General features: G+C 41.5%; 1 protein-coding gene across 3 annotated transcripts in view; it reads right to left on the bottom strand.

The window, feature by feature from the left end:
* LOC127617228 (lactosylceramide alpha-2,3-sialyltransferase-like) overlaps positions 1-19,126 on the bottom strand; it is a 53,042-nt gene that overhangs the window by 9,266 nt on the left and 24,650 nt on the right. For all 3 annotated transcript variants that reach the window (XM_052089163.1, XM_052089164.1, XM_052089165.1), the window contains exon 4: positions 5,968-6,305. In XM_052089163.1, the coding sequence (XP_051945123.1) occupies positions 5,968-6,305 (338 nt within the window). The remainder of the gene's footprint in view (positions 1-5,967; positions 6,306-19,126) is intronic.

Raw genomic sequence — 19,126 nt, 5'->3', positions numbered from 1 at the left:
TGATTAGAATCAATGTTAGTTTTTTAATCCTTCAAATTCAACAATCATCAAAGATAATTGTCAATTATCAAAATCAATAGAATAGTAATTAGGATTAATGTCGACGTGGCACCACCCTTGAATCAGGGACTAATAACCAGACAGTATAACAGTCTCAATATTAGATTGTTCTCTTAGGAAAATTGATGTCCGTAGATCATCAAGATTAAAAAGGGAACAACGAAAGGTTGAATTCAAGCACTGACATACCCTGACAGCCTTTGACATGTGTATGCAAAACAAACCAAAACACTTCTCTTTTAATTATAAAGAAATGTATTGAAAATATAATATCAATTAATAATCAATACAGTGCAGTCAATAAACTTCCGACATTCAATTATAAACTAATGACGTGATTAGATATGGTAACCAGAATAAGCCAATAACACATGAGAGGACGGTATGTGTGTGTGTGTGTGTGTGTGTGAGAGGAGTGACGCGCACAAAATGGCAGACGTGACTTTCGTGGAGAGTACGTCACGTGGGATTTCTGGCCAGAGAAGTTTCAAGTTGCACGTTACTTCCTTGTGCAACGAGGCAACACCTGAGAGCAGTGATGAGCCACTTCTACATACGGCACGCAAAGTCACTGGAAGCGAGGTATAGCCAATTTTAGAAGTATTTCTACTCTTGATAACATCATAGTTGAGGTGCGTTCTGTTGAGTGCCTCATCCACTAGGAGTTGAGAGTTTGATCCTTTGGAATAGTGAGCAAGGCTTCTTGGGATTTGTAGTCGGATTTGTACTCCCTTTGTTTGATTTTTGGCGCGTTTTTATCAGCAAGATTTGTGACTTTGTTTTTGTTGGCCTCAGTCAGGCTTTACGACTGTGTTAGGCCTGCCTTTGTCTTGTATCTGAATACATGAGGCCCAACATCAACAACAGATGAAATGAGGGACTTAGATATAAAAAATATATATATTCTAGAATAAATCTTATGGACTGATGAAAAACATGTATAGTCCCTCCCAGATGGGTTCAAATATCTGTAAGATCAAGGTTTTTACACATCCTGTGAAGCATCAATGTTGCTCTTTGGGGCTTGCACACTTTTGCTTTAATAAGATCAAGGATTAAGTCCATCAATAGATTAAAGTCTCCTCCCAATATTATATCATGAGGGGTGCCAGCGGCTTACAACATCCCTTCAAGATCTATAAAAAAACCCTGATCATCAGCGTTAGGTTCGTAAATCAACCTTTGCCCCTGAATTTCGGCTAAAACAATAATGACTCTAATTTATTTTTAATCTGTTTGAGACATTTGAATTGTAGATGCTTGCTTATCAGTGTAATGATCTTACTTGAGCAGCATTAAAGAAAAAAATATCCACTCCATATCTTCCCAAATTATTCAGCTTCCTGCGGGGAAAGATGTGTTTTTTGAAGAAACACTATATCATATTTCTTACGTTTAAGAAAAGAAATAACCTTCCTTCTTTTTATGAGGTACCCCAACCCATTCACATTCCACATGGAGAAAGACAATGCACTCATCTTAACATTTGACAAATTATTGTGTCAAAAATAAAATTATAAAGACCACCTTCCAACATTAGTGCAACAATCGACCTCTAAACTATAATAATTCACGCTTTCATATCAACAAGACTTGACTACTGCAACTCTGTTTTTATCTGTCTGAATAAGTCTGCTTTGAACAAATTGCAAATTGTTCAAAATTCTGCTGCTAGACTTTTAACAGGTGCCCCTCGAAGGTCTCACATAACACCAGTCTTACTGGATCTCCATTGGCTCCCTGTAAAATTCAGGATTGATTTTAAGATTTTAGTGCTGACTTTCAGAGCCTTAAATGGTCAGGCCCCACATTACATCCTGGACCTTTTGAAGCTGTATTCCTCTGACTGCACTCTCCGGTCCTCTGGCCAGAACTTGCTTGCAGTCCCTAAAGGGGGTCGCACACCGAGCAGCGCAGCGCAGCGCCGCGCCGCGCCACGTCTAGAACAACTCGCAGGTATCGCACACCGGACGCGCACATTCTATTCGCGCGAGTTCAATTTTGAATCAACTCCTGGTAGAAGTCTAGAAGAGCTGCAGGATGGGTGAGTTTTAACTTGATGTATTATTTATTTTTTATGTTAATTGAATAATAGCTGATGTTTGAAAGTTAATCAAGTAAAAGTGTCTATCACGTTGTTAAGTCTGTTATTCTGTTGTAATGTTATCCGTTTTCTAGGCAACTATGTTACATAATACAATAGTATTTATTTAGCTAGCGTTTAACCCGAGTGAAAAGTATGAGAGTATGGTTAGTATGGTAGAGTATTGAAAAATGGCACAACATGAGAAAATGAAAGATTTAAAAGGGCTATGTTTGTTATATATTTTTTCCAATATGACATTATTTAAGCTGTTAAAATAGGAATGTTAAACTAAATGTATATTGCAGCACAGGGTGAAGTCAGTATGTATATTAACGACGATTTGAGACAAATAAATGTAAATTCAATATACAACTATGTAAATGGCGCTCTGTGGCACGGCAGGGTTTTGAACAAGGTCCTGAGCAGTAGCTGAGCGCCATGGACAGACGCCGAATGGCGCCGCCGGTGTGTGTACACTCATAGAGAATAATGTGTTCGACTTTTAAAGACATGGCGCTGCGCGGCGCGTTCGGTGTGCGACCCCCTTAAGACTCGTTATAAGACCCGAGGGGACATGTCATTTCAGTCTGTAGCTCCCAGACTGTGGAACGCCCTGCCCCTGTCCATGTATCTGGCAGACACTGTAGCCTCTTTTAAAAAGGCTCTGAAAACATGTTTATTTAAGAAGGCTTTTGGTTGATGGGTTTTCACTAGTGCCACTTTAATCTTATATATGTATATACATTTTATACTGTTTGTTTTTACTTATCCTCCTGTACAGCACTTTGTGATTTTATCTGTGAAAAGCGCTTTATAAATAAACTTTACTTACTTACTTACTAAACTTCCCCCCGAACCAAACAAACAGAAAAAAGAAAAATGTGCACATTAACCCCGCACACGACAGTGCCAACTAGCATCCATCCCTCTAAACTCAAACAGCCCATGTACGCCTACCAGAAACAACTTTGCTATTAGATTGCTCAAGTCCGGTGAGACACAATTACACAACAGAAGATAATCTATAAAACACACAAACAGCCAATAGGTGGAATAAACACACAGAATATGTAGATTCATCCACATAACTGTCCCAAATGTATGTTCCTCCACAAAACAAGCTGCAGCCACTAGTGGAACCAGCACAACAACAAAAAAAAGCCACTCAGTTTCCTTGGACAGTCAAATGAATGTTCAGTGAGGCGGCCCATTCGACTGCTACATGAGTGCAACAAATGACACAATCACTCCAATATCTTGCAAGAAATACGCCACAAAACAAACTACAACCAATAGGATGCATAAGCACAAAGAATGTGCAGATTCATCCACAAAACTGTCCCGAAGGAGTGCTACTACGCAAAGCAACTCCAGTTACTATGCGGAACCAGCAAAAAATGAAACAAAAAAACGTGCTCAGTTTCCTCGGACGGTGAAGTGAATGTTCAGTGAGTCAGGCTCACTTGGCTGCAATGTGAGTACCACAAAATAACTTGCTCATTCCATTGACTTTATGAAGGAAAAAAGAAATCGATTAGATTTCTCTCGTCTAATTTACAAGGTCTGGGAACACGAAAATGCTGTGGTTCTTCCAAGAAAGCCTTCCTTTACTCCTCGCCTCGAGTAACATGAGATCTTTATCGGATGATCTCAGAAATTTGGCCAGAATTGATCGGGACCTGTTTCCCCCAGTGGATCGCCAAGCCAGGGCCCTGTGAGCTCACTCGATTTCCAGCTTATGGCCTGCTATGTCAAGCAGATTCAGAAAGAGCCCGTCCAGGAATTCCACTATATTCTGACCCTCCGCAATTGAATAATTAAAATGGCAGCACCCGGTTTAAGCATTGAGTCCCAGAAGAACAAGCTGCAGCAAAATAAAACACGCCCACAGCGTGGGAAATGGCTTATCACAGCAGTACAACCGCAGTACAACCATGAACAAACACTTGAAGCGAAAGCATCCTGGAGCGCTTGTCAAGACGGCAGCACCGTAAGTGCTGTTTACTTTTTGTCCCCACCCAAACATGACATAAGTATTACAACAAATGTTTCTGTTAATAGTAGTCACTTAAAATAGATTTTCTAAATGTGTCCTCATCGCCCCCATGTTAAAAGTAATTTCTGCACCACTGCTAACGTAACTTTACACCATGTGTCATCTAATTTTGTTATTTGGCCGTTTTATATTTTCTGTTTACTTTAACGGCCATGTATGAGTGAGAAAATGGTGTAAACTGTGTGACTGTTACAGTCTGTAAATCGTTTCAATTATATTCCTTGCCCCACTGAGATTTAATTCAGATTGCAATAGTTATATTTATTCCTGTTAGAAAAAGTTAAGTGTTACTCAAATTGCACTAATTTTACTGTAAGATGAAGGGGAGGGAGAGAGGAGGAGAGGTGGAATGTGGAGGGAGGGGAGGGAAAGAAGGAGGGGGAGAGAGATTGTATGTATGTGGTAAATTGTCTGTGTGTATTACTGAGAGTTGATTAAGAATGCACAAGTTTTAGTTATTCCTGTTAGGAAAAAGTTAACAGTTGCTCATATTGCACTAATTTTACTGTAAGATGAGTAATACACACACATCCATCTTACCACATACACACAATCTCTCTCCCCCTCCTTCTTTCCCTCCCTCCACATTCCACCAAATATATTAATAAAATATTGAAATATTAATGAGACAAGTTTTTTTATATGTATTTTGGTTAATTAATTGTTATATTAATCAAGTAATAATAATGAAAAATCTTTAGACAAATCGGCAAATATGTCATTAGATTAATCGACTAATCAGAAAAATAATCGAAAAAAGAATCGTTAGATGCAGCCCTATTTGTGACAGGGTGGAGGGCGGGGCAGGGTGGTGATTCTGCACACTCAGTCCCTTATCAGGCTAATTAAGCATCTGAGAGGGATAAAGGCCGACTGCGGAAGATGGTGCGATAGAGAGAGAGGCCGCTGACCATCATGCGTGTTTTTTGTCTTTTGTTTAAGTTGTTCATTAAATTATTATTTATATTTTCAAGCCGGTTCTTGCCTCCTCCTTGCCCGTCTAAGCCCCTTTACAGTATTAAAGCTAACAAAGTGCGCAGTGCTCGCCGTTCACATGACCGGACTTCGCATGGTACCACGCGACTCCTCCAGGCAGTTGGTTTTAAAGGGTAACTAAACCCTAAACCAACTGTTTGCGGTAGTTCGTGACGTAAGCGGTGAGAGCTAACGTAAGCAGGTTCCAGCTCATCACGCCCTTGGTACGAGCTAGACACTGACCCCATTCTCCCTTGCGCAGCTGCTTCGCTAGCATCGTCGGATGCCGATCGCGATGCGGGAGTTAAAACCGCAGTTTGAGCCAGCGGCTCGAATTGCTATAGCTCCGGCCCTGTGTCCACAGACAATTCACAATCTTCCACTTCAGGTGAAGGTGGGGGAGAAAAGTCCTCGACTTCAAAAGACCGCTCCGTGGCAAAGCTACTTGTGTCACTCCAGTCACTCTCCATTTTAGAGTCTGACAGCAGCTGTCAATTAATCCGTCACTATGGGTCTCAGGTGCACGCCCCCCCCCCATTTTTCAAATATTGCTAGTGGGTGGAGTCAGACTCTGAGCAGGGGTTTAGTTACCCTTTAATGTTGTGACTGATCAGTGTAAATCTCCTATGGTGCATGCACATAAATACATTTACATGCATGATTTAATGAGACTTTAATTCCTTAAATTAAAGAGAAAAACCCAGATACATTTTTAGCTATATGGCCCCAGCCCCTGTAACCATTCAGCAACAATCACATCCTGTAAATCTCAACATGAGCATGCTCTCACCTTATGATGACATTGAACTGATTCAAAAGAGGCCCAAGCCTCAATCCTTTGAGTATCCCTCCATTTCCTATCACCACACATCGACGACAGTCTCGCCCACCAAATCTCTCCTCAGATGAAGCAGGTAAGAGGTTTAAGACTTCTTGAAGCTTGTTCTGCATTTCCAGGAAACCAAACGGTGGAGGATATTTGAATATTTGTTCATTTAAAAGAGTGTTCTTGTCCAAAAAGGGCTCCGTCAATGGTGTGTAGCTGGAATGCTCAGTTTCCATTCTCTGACGGGCAAAAGAAGGTCTGCATTCTTTGGCCAGCATCTCACTGGCATACGAATGAACACGCTGCGACAGAAAATATAAGAATATGCTTATTTCAAAATCAAACAAAAACATTTATCTTTATTAATAAAGAGTAGCAGTAGTACAAATAATATTTACATTTTTAAAGTCCTCATTAATGGAATAGTTCACCACCAAAAAAAAAGAGAGAATTCTGTCTGTATTTACTCACATTCATGTTGTTCCCAGCCTGTAGGCTGTGGATATTTTGATAGAACACAAAAGGAGACTTTTTGATGAAGCTAAATGTAGCTTTTTTTCAAATAAACAACAGTTCATAGTGATCATGTTTGTCAAGTTCCAAACAGGACAACACAAATCCAGACTGCATATCTTCTCCTCCACTGCAGTTCTCAAATGTCATTCTCAGTTCTACACAACTCATTCTAATATGGTGTTTTGTTTAGTTATTTTGGTCCTTAAACACTTAAACTCAAAGTACACTTAGATTTTGACACAAGCGCTTAAGAGTATGCATACAGTCAAATGCTCAGCTTTTCATAGAATATGTCATTTGACTGTGCGTACATACATAGGCAGTTGGTGCAGGCACTTGAGGACTGCTATGAGATATTAGTCTATTTCTCTTCAGGAGTTCAGGTCCATAAAGATGTCTTTATATTCCTTCAGACTTGAGTTATAAAAATTCAGTTATTTTCAGACATCCTCACACACGTTCTTGAGGTGCACATCCACTTTTCTTGTTTCCACCTTTACCTCCTGATGTTTAGAGGTGATTGCATCTTCCGTGACAGCAAAGGCTCAGTTGTGAGTGTTGCCATCTTGTGAACACACTAATTTGTGTAAATAATTCCAGGCACATGCATATTCTGCGCTTTCAGAAACTACATGGTTATAAAAAACAGGCTGCATGTTCAGTGCTCGAGCATTCTGCTGATGATGAAATTTGCGTCACATGACCTTTGCGTTTACGCCTAGCGTTCGCATCTAACCAAAGTACACTTTGGGCTTTACATGAGCTTTATAAGTTCAACTTCCATCAGACTAAAACAGTAATTCATCAATAAATCATACCAGTTACATTTTTAGCAAAGCCAAACGAAAAGACCTAGATGATGCGATTGTAGCTCTGCTTCATCCAGCATGTACACACATTAATATAACCACAATTAATATCAGTGTAGCTCTGCATTTCAGAGTGACAGAAGTGACACTCGATGTGTATTTAACGCTTTCTTCACTGACTTCCTAGAAATATTCTATTACACTTTGAGTTATGTATACTTGGACAGACAGATGAAGACTGTAAATCAACAATGCAAAAACTTGCTTTAACTTCATTGTAGCTGTTATGGATGTGTGCCTGGAAGGCTCTGGAGGTGGCGCCGTAGGAGGCTCTAGAGGCGGAGCCCTAGAAGGCTCGGGAGGCAGAGCCCTGGAAGGCTCGGGAGGCGGAGCCGAGGAAGGCTGCGCCATAGGAGTCCTGGAAGGCTCAGGAGGCGGAGCCGAGGAAGGCGGCATCGTAGGAGGCTTTAGAGGCGGAGCCATGGAAGGCTCAGGAGGCAGAGCAGAGTGAGGCTCGGGAGGCGGAGCCATGGAAGGCTCAGGAGGCAGAGCAGAGTGAGGCTCGGGAGGCGGAGCCATAGGAGGCTCGGGAGGCGGAGCCCTGGGAGGCTTGAGAGGCTCGAGAGGCGGAGCCCTGGGAGGCTTGATAGACTCAGGAGGTGGAGCCCTGGGAGGCTTGAGAGGCTCGAGAGGCGGAGCCCTGGAAGACTCGAGAGGCGGAGCCCTGGGAGGCTCGAGAGACTTGAGAGGCGGATCCCTGGGAGGCTCGAGAGACTTGAGAGGTGGATCCCTGGGAGGCTCGGGAGGTGAAGCCCTAGAAGGCTCGAGGGGCGCTGGCTCTGGGACGGTCATGGCTACTGGCGCTGGCTCTTGGACGGTCATGGCTACTGGCTCTGGCTCAGGGACAGTCGAGGCTACAGGCGCTGGCTCAGGGACAGTCGAGGCTACAGGCGCTGGCTCAGGGACAGTCGAGGCTACAGGCGCTGGCTCAGGGACAGTCGAGGCTACAGGCGCTGGCTCAGGGACGGTCGAGGCTACAGGCGCTGGCTCACTGACCGGGGAAGGCGTGAGCCGGGAGGCGGAAGCCCGTCTTCTCTTCCTCCTCCGGGCAGACGAAGTGGACCGTGCAGGCTCATGGGAAACGACTGGTGTGGGGGTTTGCTCGCTGGCAGGTAGGGCAGGCGTGATGGGAAGTCACCACTGCGGGAGGTGAGGTTGGGTCCTCCTCTGCCACGCCCCCAGTGAGTGCGAGCCGCTGACCAGCAAAGTCTCTTCCACGATTTCCTGCAGGGTCCAGCAGCGCGTCGCCGGGGGCAGCCGCTCCTTCAGTGTCGCGTTCAAATTGCCCCTAAAGAAGACCACCAGGGCTGAATCCGGGAAGTCCGAGACGTGTGCCAGCTCAAGGAAGTCCTGGATGTGGTCTTCAACCGGTCGGTCCCCTTGCTTTAAACAAAGGATCTGATAGTTGGCCTGTTGGACCGTTGGATCCATTGGGTCGTTCGTTCTGTTATGGATGTGTGGGAAGGAGGAGAAGGCAGACGGGAGGTGCGGATCCAATCGCGGCTTTTATTGACAAACAAATAATTACTGAGTAAACACAAAGAAAAGTCCACGATGGGGAAAAACTAACTTTAACACAAAAAGAACACACGGCTGGAAGAACAAACACGAAGGGCAGGTAACAAGGGCAAAGGCACAACAAGAAACCATACAACGAACAACAAGGGAAAAGGAAAACAACAGGGTTTAAATACACAGACACAATGAAGACTAAACGAGACACAGGTGAGAACAATGATGCAATGATGGCAGTGATGAGATCAGGGAATTGTGGGAAGTGTAGTTTTTAGACAGACAAGTGAAACACTGGGCAGACAACAAGGAAAACGTGACATGGAATGTGATCAGTGACGAGTGAAACAGAAAACACGGGGCAGACAACACAGGAACGTAACAGTAACATTATTTATGCAGCTTTTATACATGTAAACATATTCCAGAAACATTCTCTCTTTGTGCTCAACAAAAGGAATAACAGCACTGAGGTTTTGAAGAACATGAGGGTGAGTAAATAATGACAGTAAATAAGGATTTATTTATTTTTTCTTTCTTGGTGAACTATTCCTTTAACACTACAATTTACTGAAATTATTGTGAAGCAAACAAAATTAAAATCAAATGTTCATCAACTCAGTCACTTCTAAACAGCAAAAGCAACAATAATACAGATGGACATTGCTGACTTAGAAGTGGATATATTCCACAGCTTCAAAGCTCTCAAGAAATTAATCACTACTGATAAGGCCATTTATAATATAATAATTATTAATAATTAATATCAATAAAATAATTTAATTACTAATGAGAAATGGTTATATAAGTGTATAATTAAGTGCTTTATTTCATTTAGCAAAACAGAATGGCTAATTTCATTATTTAGACTTTGGGATGAAATATAACCCTGGACAGGTTTTGTGAGATTCAACCATTTACACGAGTCATAAAATGAGGCCATATCAAAGCATTTCACCATTTTATGGTTGGATTACATTGGAAAAAATGTATGACACAAAACAAAAAAACATGCTAGTTCTGCTTTCAGTACTTTCACATAACGAAAGAAAACAGCTAAGACAAAGAGAAAAAAAAAAGAGAAAAATCTTTTTTTTTGGTCTGTCAGAGGCTAACAACAGCACTTTGTTTGTTTGCTGTGTTTTTTTAGTAGTTGTTGTTAGCCAGGATATTGTGTTGCACAATATTAAGGTAAATCTTTGTCTATTAGTGAGCTTTATAGGGCAATCCTTCTTCAGTTTTAGGCTTTTGACACTTTTTGACTTTGAGTTGCTAGTTTGTGGGCTGGACTCAGCATTTGCATCTGTTTACATGGCAGAGCAAGCTGCCCACATCAAATTCAAGGTTTTGACTCTGGCTTTCAGGACAGCCGATGGAACCGCACAATCTTACTTCAATTCACTTCTTCAGGTCTATGCTCCAACTCGCTCTCTGCGGACTGAATGAGCAATACCTGGTGGTCCCATCACAAAGAGGCTCAAAGTCTATTTCACAATCATTCACTTTCTCTGTTCCTCTGTCGTGGAATGAACTTCCAACCTTAACATGATCTGCGGTTATCTTCTCAATATTCAAGAACCAGCTGAAAACACATATGTTCCATGGGCACTTAACCAACCCACACTAATTGCCCTTACTACTGCACTTAACCTCCGTGTAATGTACAAAATAAAAATCCTTAATAAAAAAATAATAAAAATAAAAAGAGTATATTTACTACTTTTGCTTTCTATGTGTCTCATTTTATATGTCGCTTTGGATAAAAGCGTCCGGGAAATGATTAAATGTAAATTTAAAAATCAGGCCACAAAGGACACAAGAGAAACAAAAGGTTTCATCAAATTGTAAGTGCAAACTTCAGATCATATAAAAATTGCAGTGCTGATGTTAAAGGAATAGTTCACCCAAAAAAATCCTCTTGCCTTCATGCCATCCCAGATGTGTATGAAGAACACAAATTAAGTTTTTAAAAAAAATATCTCAGCTCTGTTGGTCTATACAATGCAAGCAAATGTGCTCCAAAAGGACATAAAGGCAGCATAAAAGTAATCCATCAGACTCCATTGGCTAAATCCATGTCTTTTGGAGCAATCCAATCAGTTTTGTGTGAGAACAGACCAAAATAGAACTCCTTTTTCACTATAAATCTTGACAGATGGAGCTATGAGGAATATTCTTCGAAAAATGACTTTATGCTCTGCAGAAGAAAGTTATACACATCTGGGATTTCATGAGGGTTAGTAAATGATGAGAGCATTTTCATTTTTGTGTGAACTATCCCTTTAAGTTGTAAAACAATTTGATCCAACCAGGCATTTCAGGTTGTATTTTACAGCACCCTGTATCATAGGCCTCTTTCAAAACAAAACAGGAACAACAAATCACACAAGTTACAACTGAGATTGTATCCCTTAAGGCAATGTGCATCATTTTACCTTTTATTTGAATGTAACAAATGAACCAGAAGTATTTTCCATCGTGCTTAACATCTTTTTTTATTCATTGTTTGACCAACCAACCATAAGGTAGGAGGACATTTTTACATAAAAGATCATAAAAAAATGTAAAATAACTACATTTAGCCTATCTCTGGGACGATGACTGGCTGCCACTCATCGTATTAAGCATGCAACGTGCAACGTGTATCCTGGGTCTCATTTACTTTTATTTTGCATAGATTTTTTCATGGTTTTCAAATATAAGGGCATGCATCAAGTGACATTTTTTTTTGTTGTTGATGTCAACAACAAAATCTACAGGAAGTTTTCTCTCCCTCTTTTAAAAATTGAAGAGCATATTTTTTTATAGGTTATGAGCCCATTATTATCCCGTTTGTTCCTAATTTCAAACATCATTCAAACAGAACATACATATTACACAGAAGGAAAGGCTCCTCATTACCATGGTTAGGTCAGTGCAGCTAGTCTTAAATAATAATAATAATAATAATAAATTATAGTAGCCTATTGATGAAGAAAATACTAGCCGAAACACATTTTGATACTTTAACTACAACTGCCACTGTTGATATAAAAATGAGGTCTAATAGATTCTACATATAGATTATTTCATATGAAACTATAATATTTTGTCAAAATATAAGTTACTTTTACTCATGTAAAATCATGGAACTTTATAAAGGCGATGATGTGTAATGATTTATTTTACTTTTTAGCGCATAACACAGTGTTGCTCTTTTCCTCATCAGTGCTGTTTGGCATGTCAGGGCTACCTGTTTGATGGGTTTGACTTGACTTTCTCTGTGACACTTTAAACTAGAAAAGTTTTACTAGATTTTAAATGGGTCACATCAGTTTTAAGGTCTGCGTGCCACAATATCGAGGGAAGGTCGGCTGTTGCGTGTGCACGTCAGAGAAACATCACTGGAGTCACTCAGCACGCCCTGGGATTCGAACTAGCTAACTAGCGTACCCCAGGGGTGGTAGCCAGCGTCTTTTACCACTGAGCTGCCCTGGCCCTGATCTAAGCAGCCTTCTTGCTTCCAAGCTGTTGTAAGCCAGGATAGAGTTTGTGGCAAGATGCATGTCATTTCGGTACCTGTTTAATATGCAAAATGCAACATTGAGGATAGGACTTATTTCTCATTATATACACCAGGTTGTGCAGGAAGCTGCTTAAGCTGCTTCATTGCTTCAGCAATTGTAGTAAAATATCTATTAAAATATTCTGCTTTCTCTTTTTGACTCCCTTAACTTTAAGTCTAATTCTTGAAAAATGTATCTTTTACCTGCTTACTATTCCTAATTTGTTTAACATCTTCCTGAGCTTTTGTGGCACCTGCTCATTCAGCAATTGTGTATCACTAAAACAATAATTTTTAGCTTCTTTTATAATATTTCTAACGTAATTTCTCGATACTTCGCGATAAACCGTCATTTTTCATTATTGCATCATCTGATAAATTTGGCCGTTTGGCCGATTTGTTTCTTGAGGCCCCCGAAATTACTGTTTATTAAACAATGAACACTAACGCTACACTCTTAAACACAGCTTTTACATTTCTTAGACTTTTTTCACACAAATTGATGTCAAGTATTGTCTGTGTTTTAGGAGTCATCCGATTTGGTTGTGTAATAATCTGTTTCAAAGCAAACGATTGACAGAAAGCTTTAAAAGTTTTATACATAATAGTATTCTTTTTAACCTCAGATCATCAAGAATGATAAACTCAGCTCCAGTAAACTTTGTGCCGTAATTTAAGGTCCCTTCAAGGAGTTCATAGAAATTGCTCTGATCTAAATGCCCTGACTAAAATAGGTTTACTTTTAGGTGAGAGAATTTCCAGCCATACTGCTTCGATAAATACACTGCCAAGTCTTCACTTAGATTAAATGGCAAATCTGATTTATACACCTAAACCACCTCCTTTAGGATTTCGATCTCTCCTTATCGGAAAATACTTAACAATTTATATTTCTGCTTCATAAATAGAGTCATTCAAACATGTTTCACTGCAACAGACAATTCCCAATTTATACTTTTATATACCTAACGTATCTCCGTTATCTTTGGGAGTAGACTCCGAACGTTGAGATGAGGAATGTGTAGATCATTTGTTGCACACATGGAATTTGAATCACTGACCTGACACTCCAGTTGTGACTTTATATGTCTGTCCGGTCCCCCCAAAGGCCAATCATTCCCATACCTCCTTCATGCAGGCCCCGAATACTCAGGCACTGTACAAAAATCCACCTCTTCAGTTCCCCTTTGACACAAAAATTTGCCTCTGGATTCATCAACAGGAAAGTGTGTTGTCCCATTGATTAGTGAATTTACCCCACAAGTGCATTCTGTCCATTCTCCTACACTTGACAAGACTCAAGCCTGTGGAAAACCCTTTCTTTGCATCAGTGCCAGCAAGCACTGGTATTAATGGCCACTGCAACTGCTGGGCTTGCTACGGATGAGACCTCTCAACTGCTGAGCTTGCTACGGATGAGACCTCTCAAGTGCTGGCTCAGTCCGAGGATCCCTCATCACACTTGACATAATTAAGGTCACCTTCACCATATAGTGATGCATCACTATTAAGCCACACTAGCTACTGAGGAGAACAGAGTTTTTCGGAAGGTGTGACACTCTCCAAGACAGGCAGATGCATAGTTGTCACTATAGCCATGTCTAATATGGACTGGGGAACCCTGAGCGGTGGATGTCAGGTGTTTGGTACCTTGAAAGGTGCCCAAACTGTGTGGCATATAATCTACAAGAAGGTCCGGTCAAGCGTCCAACATTTAACCTGGCAAGCCGAATTGTCCTGAGCACGTCCCTGAACACCTGAACAGCAGAGAATGTTTACACTAGCGTCAGGGTGCAACAGGATGGGGGAATGGAGGCTGCACCCTCAATAAGATGGTTGACAGCAAGCTCTTCCAAGGAACCAGCTGAACAGTAAACATAAAGTTTAATAAGAAACTCAACATAAAACAAACATAAACAGACACAAATGCAACGCGAACATGTGCGTCTCTCTCCCTCAAACTGGCGTCTCTGGCTGCCTTTATCTTATCTACCGGCAACGGCCCCTCCGTCCCCAGGCAGATGGCCGTGGCTGCTCCCCTGCCAGATGACAGTGGTGAGGACACAGTGACAGCGTTGTAAGTCTGTTGTAAGAGCCACACTTTCTGCTGCCAGATGGTGGCGCTATGACTGTGACCCCAAATAGTCAAATCCATGTGATTAGCCCCCAATTTTGATCTAGATCACACATTGCACACAGAAGATATGCAACACTTCCTGTTTCCCATTTTTCACCAATAATTTAACACATCGCTGTGGCAACACCATTCAATATATAAAAATCTGTTCGCAAATTAGCATCTTCAATGTCTTGGCATAATGTTGTCACCACATGAATCACCTAGGAGTAGTAATTAAAAGTTCAGAGTCTGCAATATTAAAAAAATCTAAAATGTCCGACATCCTGTTGGGCAGACCTAATGACCATAATTACAAAAGTTGTCAGGCTTGACAAGAACTATATATGTAGCAATTTTGGTGACTGCTGGTGAAAATGGGGGTGCTACAGAGGCCGTATTAGGGTGTTTTCACACTTGGTCAGTTTCAGGGCACTGAGCTCAGTTCGGGGGAATTTTTGGCCCATATGGGAACACACCAAATGTTCTTGGACCCCTTGAAAAAGTGAACCGAGCCCATCTCGGGAGGTGGTCTGAGTACGTTTCACTTGCAGCCTTCGGTTAGGTTCGCTACTAACGTGCATTGTGAACAAAATGTGCTCAGGGCTCACTTGAATTTCCTATTTGTGTAATACCAAACAAGTTTGGCCCTGACAGGTTCCCGTACTCAAAAAATTACCATACGAGCACCGGAGAGACGCAATGAGCCGCTTGCTTCATTTCTATGGATATGACAGAGATGCATATTAAAACTATTATAAACTGCACATGAAACAAACTCAAAGGTCTTTCTTTAATGTTCTGTGCAAATGAAGATTCAAGGGTTTAACCAGATGCCTTGAAACCACATGAAAATTTATAAATTACATGTAAGTAGCCTGAGGTTGTCAGTAAATTAAAAATGTTTTTGTTAATCTTATTGTTTGTCATTAATAAGACCATTCTACCACGATTCAATGCAGAATTTTGCCTCTAAATCCAGTATTTTTATATAAAAATACAATGCATTCAATATTTCTTTTTTTATAATAATATAGAATTACATAATATTGATTCCAATGATCAATAAATTAAATTGTATTTAATACAGACATATGTTCTTATGCTGCTTATTCATTTTGAGAGCAATAAACATAAATATTATATTATATAAATTTTATAAGATAATACGTATAGCTATGTGTACTCTTAACATTAAACATAGCCCAAATAATTATAATACATACAATATTTTTTAAATTGGGCTCAGTCCCACAAACGACACAGAGTGTGAATGCAAAAAGGACAGAGACCCCGTAACTGGTAAAGTGGACCTAAGAGATCTCTGAGCCCACTTACAAGCTCCCAGACAGTGTGAATGCAAAGAGAACTGGGTCCTTTTTCACTCAGTCCACTTTTTGGTCCACAGCAGGAGCCATCTCTGCTCTTCAGGACTGTTTTGAGTGTACTGACTGGCACATGCTCAGGGAAGCTGCACATATGGCGACTCAACCAACTTGGAGAAATACACAGCATCAGTGACCAGCTACATCAGCAAGTGAATTGATGATGTCACCTTCTCCAAGACCATCACCACACGCTCCAACCAGAAGCCGTGGATGACTGCGGAGGTGCGTGCGCTGATGAGGACCTGAGACCCCGCCTTCAGAGCAGGCGACAAGGCTGCCCTAAGAACAGCGAGTGTCAAACTGTCCTGGGCCATCAGAGAGGCAAAGAGCGCAAACACCCATAGAATCCACAGTCACTTTCAGGACATCTGCAACACAAGGTGCATGTGGCAAGGCATCCAGGCCATCACCAACTACAGGACAACATCAGTTGCCTGTGACAAAGATGCCTCCCTTCCCAATGCGCTGAATGACTTCTATGCTCGGTTTGAGGCGCAGAATGATGCAATGGCGAGGAAGACCACCCCTCCTCCCAACGACAAGGTGCTATGTCTTACCACGGCTGACGTGAGGAAAACTCTATGTAGAGTCAACCCATGGAAGGCTGCTGGACCAGACAACATTCCTGGCAGTGTGCTCAGAGGATGTGCAGACCAGCTGGCAGATGTTCTTACCGACATCTTCAATATCTCTCTGAGCAGCGCTATTGTTCCAATGTGCTTCAAGTCCACCACCATCGTCCCCATGCCAAAGAAGTCTTCAGTGTCCTGCCTCAACGACTACGTCCCGTCGCACTCACAACCAATATCATGAAGTCCTTCGAGAGGCTCGTCATGAGGCACATTAAGACCCAGCTGCCCCCCTCACTAGACCCACTGCAGTTTGCGTATCATCCCAACCGTTCAACAGACGATGTCATCACCACCACCCTCACTCTGGCCCTCACCCAGCTAGATAAAAAGCACTTGTACGTTCGAATGCTGTTCATAGACTTCAGCTCAGCATTCAACACAATCATTCCTCAGCACCTGATTGGAAAACTGAACCTGCTGGGCCTGGACACCTCCCTCTGCAACTGGATCCTGCACTTCCTGACTGGGAGACTTCAGTCAGTCCGGATCGGGAACAGCATCTCCACCACCACCACACTGAGCACTGGGGCCCCCAGGGCTGTGTGCTCAGTCCACTGCTGTTCACTCTGCTGACTCACGACTGTGCAGCAATTTTGTTTCACCAATGCACAGCTCGAACCACATCATTAAGTTCGGCGATGGCACGACCGTTGTGAGTCTCATCAACAAGAATGACGAGTCAGCATACAGAGAGGAGGTGCAGTGGCTAACGGACTGGTGTAGAGCTAACAACCTGTCTCTGAATGTGGACAAAACAAAAGAGATGGTTGTTGACTTTAGGAGAGCACAGAGTGACCGCTCTCCGCTGAACATCGACGGGTCCTCTGTGGACATCGTCAAGAGCACCAAATTCCTTCCCTGATACCTCAACCGGTCCCTCAACACCAGCTCTATTGCCAAGAAAGCACAGCAGCATCTCTACTTTCTTTGAAGGCTGAGGAAAGCACATCTCCCACCCCCCATCCTCACTTCATTCTATAGAGGGACTATTGAGAGCATCCTAAGCAGCTGCATCACTGCCTGGTTTGGGACTTGCACCGTTTCGGACCGCAAAGCCCTGCAGAGGATAGTGAGGACAGCTGAGAAGAGCATCGGGGTCTCTCTTCCCTCCATCAAAGACATTTACAAAAAACACTGCATCAGCAAAGCAACCAGCATTGTGGATTACCCCACACACAAACTCTTCACCCTCCTGCCATTAGGCAAGAGGTACCGAAGCATTCGGGCCCTCACGGCCGGAATGTGTAACAGCTTCTTCCCCCAAGCCATCAGACTCCTCAATACTATGAGACTGGTCTGACACACACACACACACACGTGTCCTGAGTTGCACTTTAAATTATTGTCACTTTATACCTGGCTGCTACTTTTTTTTTTGCACACGTTTGCACGTGCACTTTATATAGGTATGTAATTTAGTCTGTGTAGTCCCATGTGGTTCTGTGTTTGTCCTATGTTGTTTTATGTAGCACCGTGTTCATGGAGAAAAGTTGTCTCTTTCACTGTGTACTGTACTAACTGTATATGGATGAACGACAATAAAAACCATTTGACTTGACTAAAAGGGGTCTAAGTTAGGCTCTTTTTAAAAGGACCCAAGTGTGAAAACACCCTTAAACACCCACTTTAAACCTGTTAACTGTCACTGGCCAACAGGTGGGCCGTTCGAGTGTGGCTATAAAACAAAAGCATTAATGTTCACATACATGGTATGGCAAATTAAAACCTAAAAACTCAACTTTCATCTTCTGCAGTCTATTTTGCAATTAGAACATTACAGTGAAAAACATATTTTAAAATGTTAAAAGAGTGCATTTTTTTTAAATATGCAACATGAGCGACAGTACTTATGTTTCATGTTCTCTGCTTACGATCTGATCCACTGATTGAAAAAACAGCCTGCATTTCATTCAGCTCATTTGAGATGAGCAAGTTCTGTGCATAACCAATCACAGTGATCACGGACAGGTGCATGCCGGTTAGAAATCTGTACGACTTGCTGTAATATCATGACCATGTATGTAAAAAAAAAAACTCTTGTGAGAGCAAGGCGGCCGCAGATGTAGCAGGCAGGTGGCACAGTTGCTTTTTCTGAGTGGTGCGAACTGGAACACGATGGGAAATGACTTGCTGATGACACGACTTAATGCTCATTGGCTTAAACAACCATGTTTTATTCTATTTTAAAATATTAGATTTTTTTATATCTCTAATATCATGTTTTTATGCGTATAAAATATGTTCCAACATTCTGACAACAATTTCTGTATGGGATATGTGATTGGTATCATATTCCTGAAATATCTAAAATATGTATCTTTATTCAACAAAAAATGTTGAAAGACACGTCTTATGGGAGAATTAAATAACAGGTACATTGAGTGTTTTGTTCATCATATTTATTTCCATATAGTGTCTAAGATGGGTAGAAGTTCAAGACTCTACAGTAGTCCAGAGTCTTTGTTGCCTTTGTGTTCCATACTAATGCAAATTAAGAAAACAGTTCTTTTTAAAAGCTTAAAAAAAAAAAAACAATGATTAATTAT

This window comes from Xyrauchen texanus, chromosome 23, assembly GCF_025860055.1.
Source record: "Xyrauchen texanus isolate HMW12.3.18 chromosome 23, RBS_HiC_50CHRs, whole genome shotgun sequence".
NCBI lineage: Eukaryota > Metazoa > Chordata > Actinopteri > Cypriniformes > Catostomidae > Xyrauchen > Xyrauchen texanus.
Note: the sequence above shows the minus strand (reverse complement) of the source record. Positions and strands in the feature narration are given on the sequence as shown.